A 5,468-nucleotide genomic window follows, 5' to 3' on the forward strand; every position below is an offset into this window, starting at 1 on the left:
TCAAAAAATCAACTCAACTCGGCTTGAACCCAATTTCGATCCGAGTCGAGCTTTTTTGAGTCGAGCCTAGCGAGTTAACCGAGATAACTTGATTCGTGTACAACTCCACGTACAAGGGGTGTCCTAAAGCACTCATGCTCTCCTCACATAAGATACTCTGGAAATTTTCTATTCCAACTCGTTTTCCATTGGTTCTCTCTTCATCTCAGTAGGATATTGCTCTATTGAGAAGTGTTTTATTTCTATTCATGGCAAATAGCTCATACAACCAGCACTAGCAAGATATTATGATTTCCTAATTCATGTTTGTTATGATTTTTTTTTTTCAAAAGCATGGGATGTATGTGGCCCACATGAATTAATGCAAATCCAGCCCATCCTTGTATGCGATCATGTGTCACCATGTGGGCCCACATAAATTAATTTTTTAAGCTCACTTGGGACATATGATGTATGGGTCATGTGGGCCATGTCTAGATCTAATGTCTGACCCCCTCTAAAATTATGGGACCCACCTGTTTTGGACATGCAAACGTAATGCGCACGCCTTTGCTGAATATTGCTAAACAGCTAGATTGTAGTCCACTTTCAAACCACCTATCAAGATCGAAACTGAAATGTTAACCTCGATTGATTTGTTTTTAGATAGTTGATTCATGTTACTTTGATGATCTGTGATTAGTAACTACACATATTGTATATGTAGGGCCCACCCGCCCACCTTTGGTGGGTGATAGCACCACATGTGTAATAATCGTGTGGGGCCATCCTTTCGATGAGTCTGTCCATGCGATCATGTGAGCAGCTTGTACGGTCAAATTTTCATTCGATCACTCGATATCCATGGATTGCTGATCTAGCTCTGAGCAATGCGTGATGTGGTCACTTGATTGACTTGTTTTTCTGTCTCACACAAACGTTGTATTATAAAACAACAAGGGCAAATATGATGATTTGTTAATTTTTTGATATTTGTGATTTGTGTTTACCAAACATTTTTTTGTGAAATAAAAAATACTTATTTTCATATATTTATAACCTTTTTTTCAAACAAATTACAAAATAAAATTTTTAATATTTGCAAGTACTAAAATTCGGCACAAAAGATTTCAGTACTTACAAGTAGGGGTGCACACAGGTCGGTTCAGTCCAGTTCTCTGGTGAAACCAGAACTGAACCGTTTATAACGGTTTCAAGAAAATTAGAACCGGAACTGGACTGTTTGCACCCAGTAACCGAACCGGAACTGGACCGTAAAAACCAGTTCAGTTCCAAATTGGTTCTACGTATGGTTCTGGGCTTTTTAAAATCCAGACCAATTGCATGTTTTTTTTAATAATCCAGCCCATGTCCATTCGTTTTGTGATCCATTTGATGAATGGTCTGGATATTGTGTAAGGTGTGCAAAAATATATTTACGAAAACAATCAAAGTGCGCATTATAAACCATAAATCACGAGTCAAACATAATCAAGAGATTAGGATTTTAAAAATATATATATTTATTGCTTGGGATGGTCCGATTCCAGGTTTGGTTCCAGGTTCAGTTCCAAGTTCGGTTCCAAGGTCAGTTCAACGGTTCAGTTCGGTTCTACATAACTTCAAACCGAGAACCGAATCGAGCTAATTAGTTCTTTGATTTTCATAACCGGAACCGGTGCACTTCAGAACCGGACCAAACCATTCGGTTTGGTTGGTTCCGGTCCGGTTTACCGGTTCTACCAGTTCCATGTGCACCCCTACTTACAGGTACTGAAATCCAGCTTAAAATTTCAGCACTTAATTTAACTTTTAGACCTTAATTTTTAATTTACCAAATGGCACTTAAGTGTCATGGTCCAAAAATCAGATTGGTTAAGCAGATCTTAACCTGTGATGATCAGATAAAGCTAGGTTGTTTTTTTTCATGAAAAGTAAGGACAATTTGTCTCCTAAAAATGGATAAAGAAATAATACCACAGCAATTCTCCCTGCAACACTACCAAGTGCCCCTCCCCACATTTAATTGGATGAGGTAGCCATGCAACATAAACCTCCGTGAGGAGCACATGATGTGTGTAACATCACTTCCTGCATCTTTTATAACCGTGATGGTAGAATTTGAGCCAAAAATAATGCTTATTCAAAACTTAATTAACTACTAGGCCACAGTGCCGAAATGGTGGGGTTAGGGCGCACACCAATGAAACCTTCATGGGACCGCTTGAGGTTTTGGATGGAGCTGATATTTGATTTCTTGCTTCACCCTATGAACATGTTGAATGTCATATAAGCATCGAGGTGGACCACTGCAGTTTTCAATGGTGCACATCCCCATTCTTATTATTCCCTATCATGGGGACACCTGAGTTTTAGATCAGCACACTTCAATGTAGCAAGAATGGAGAGGATGTCCCCAACACATCATCATAGTGGGCCTCTTGGAGATTTATGTTGCCCGCATTACCTCGGTCCAATTAAATGTGGGGAGGAGGGTACACATGTTGCAATAAGCCTATGAATCGCTTCGGAAAAATTGCCCCCAGCATCTCTTTAAAATGTAGAATAAAGATGAGAAAAGCTTATTCCAAATTCAATGCACGACGAATGCATTTTACATGTACATGCATCACATGTTCCAAATATGCCACGTGTGATCGTCTATGATCAAGCATCCCAAACACCCAGCACATACCAACATGCATATACAACATAACTGCTACTTTGGCCACCCTCCATCTTAAGCTCTCCACACATGCCCCATTTGTGATAGTCTATTCTCACTCCATGTTCTACATGTTTCACTAATAGAAAACATAATAGCCAGTCCAAGACAGCATAATCTAAGAACTTACACAAGATAGCATAACTTAGATAGCCTATACAAGACCATATGATCCAAACAATCTATCCGTAGAATGGATTCCCAAGACCCTATTTACAGCCGTATTTGTAACAGAGAAAGGTTCTCTATTTGAAAGGAGCCATCGATTCATTTTATGCTCACAAGAGTAAGGAAGAGAGAGCTTACTCATGAAATGATGGTGAAGTCACCTTGTTATTGTGATTTATGTACCAACCAACGATTTGGTTTCTGAATGATTCACTAAATTCTATCAATCACCAGTAATCACCACAGGAACAGGATCCTTCCCTAAAGTGATGGAAGCGATTTCGATCTCTTACGGTGATCTCTCGCTCATAGATCTTCGAAACTAGCTTTATCGCAGAGTGGCAATCATCACACACACGAAGATTTTTCACCACGCGTAAAGGGCTCCCAGGTGCCGTCTTGATAAGCCCGAATGCAATCGCCACTTTCTCACTGTGATGCCCAAGTGCATTCTCCTTCTCCTCCTCGTCCACATCAATTAATACTTTTGAGGTGTCCGGGACATGGCCGGCCAATTTTAGCTTATGGGCCATCTGACCTAGCATTCTATGTATCTCCTCAGAATGCCAATGTGACTTGTCTTCCACAATAAACGAGTGTATCCGATTGTCTACTTCGATCATACTGCATCCTGGTATCTTTGCAATCTTCTTCTTCTTCATTGTCCTCCTCACATCGGCAACGTCCTCCCATCTCCCTACGGCTGCATATATATTCGATAGGAGCACATAGTCCCCATGATGGTGGGGCTCCAGTTCAAGTATCTTCTTCAATACCTTCTCGCCCATCTCCACATTCTTATAAACCTTGCATGCCCCGAGCAAGGTCCTCCACATGACTGCATTAGGCACAAATGGCATGTTCTTGATCAGTTCATAGGCCTCATCAAGATGTCCAGACCGACCCAGAAGATCAACCATGCACCCATAATGCTCCATCTGAGGGGTAACCCCATATCGTCTCCTGAGATCACTAAACAATTGCCGCCCTTCTTCCAATAGCCCATTGTGACTACAAGCAGAGAGGACGCTAATTATAGATATCGCATCCGGCCAGACATTTGCTCGCACCATCCGATCAAAGAACTCGACTGCCTTCCTTCCATACCCATTAACCGCCAACCCATTAATCATAGCAGTCCAACACACAAGGTTCCTATCGGGTATTTCCTCGAACACTTCCAGTGCCCTCTCTACACACCCGCATTTGGAGTACATATCCACAAGAGCGGTCTTGACACTAATCCTGCCATCTAGCCCATTCTTCTCAACATACGCATGGACCCACTTCCCCAGCTCGAGCGCACCCGCATGTGCGCATGCCGAAAGGACGCCAACCATCGTCACCCCATCCGGACTCAAACCTCCAACCTGCATCTCCCTAAATAAACTCAAAGCCTCCACAGAGAACCCATTTTGAAAATACCCAGTTATCATCGCATTCCAAGATACGGTCTCTCGTTCGGGCATTTTATCAAACACCAGGCGTGCATCATCCAACAGCCCACAGACGGAATAAAAATGGATGAGAGTATTGCAGGCATGAATTTCAGATTCGTATCCGGTTTTGACCACATGAGCATGGATCTGCTTGCCTTCTTCAACACCGAGAAGGCGAGAGCAGGCCTTGAGAAGCGCGGGGAAGGTGTAATCGTTGGGAAGAAAATCGGATTCGTGGGTGGTAGAATAAAAGGAGATTGCGATTTGCGGCGTTTGGCTCTCGGCGAAGGATTTGATAAGGTTGTTGCGGATGAAAGGGGTTGGGTTTGAGGATTGGGAGAAGAGGAGGAGGGCATACTCGAGGGTTGAGGAATGCCGGTTTTGGAGGCAGGAAGAGAGGAGGCGGTTTTGGGCAGTGTGGTTTTGGGAGAGGCCGGTTTTGATGAGATGGGCGTGGAGCTGTTTGATTTCTGAGAGGGTGGTGGGTTGTTGAAGGAAGGAATTGGCGGTTTTGGAGGGTGATAAAGCGGTTTTGGGAAGTGGTTGAGGAGATGAAGAGGGAGGTAGGGAGGAAGACATGATCGGTCTCTCGGCCGGGAGATAAAGAGAGTCTTTTCGGGCCGAGTTGGTGGTGTTTTCACTCAGTCCATAATGCCAGGCGGGGCCCACTTGTGATCTGAACTCATCATCTGGTGGGCCAACGGTCTTTTTGGAGGTTGAATGTAAGTAATTCAATACACTATAGCATACTCACTAAACTCTGTGGGGCCCACCGTGGATGTATTATCTTATCTACGCCGTCAATCAGCTTTTACGTATCCCCATAGTTGAAGAAGTTTTGGATGGAGCTGATATTTGTGTTTTCTCTTCATACAGGTTACATTAGGTTGGATGGCGAATAAACATCACGGTGGGCCCTAGAAAAGTTTCAACGGTAAGAATCATTATCACCGCTCCTTCCTGTGGTGTGGCCCACTTAAGACTTGGATCTGACTCATTTTTGGGCTTATAGTCTAAAATGATACGAAAAAATGGATGGACGGTGTGGATAAGAATCACACATCACGATGGCCACTCAAAGCTGCTGCCCGTTCCCAGCTGGAGACAGGCGGGGTAGGATGCAATCCGCGTCCGTTGAAATCTTCCCCACAGTAAAT

The 5,468-nt window shown here is 43.2% G+C and overlaps 1 protein-coding gene across 1 annotated transcript; it reads right to left on the bottom strand.

The window, feature by feature from the left end:
* Positions 1-2,685: 2,685 nt before the first annotated feature.
* Positions 2,686-4,969, bottom strand: LOC131252955 (pentatricopeptide repeat-containing protein At5g48910-like). The gene has a single exon (XM_058253750.1). The coding sequence runs from the start codon at positions 4,888-4,890 to the stop codon at positions 3,100-3,102; it is 1,791 nt and encodes a 596-aa protein (XP_058109733.1). The 5' UTR covers positions 4,891-4,969; the 3' UTR covers positions 2,686-3,099.
* Between the last annotated feature and the right edge of the window lie 499 nt (positions 4,970-5,468).

The sequence above is a fragment of the Magnolia sinica genome, chromosome 8, assembly GCF_029962835.1.
Source record: "Magnolia sinica isolate HGM2019 chromosome 8, MsV1, whole genome shotgun sequence".
Classification (NCBI taxonomy): domain Eukaryota; kingdom Viridiplantae; phylum Streptophyta; class Magnoliopsida; order Magnoliales; family Magnoliaceae; genus Magnolia; species Magnolia sinica.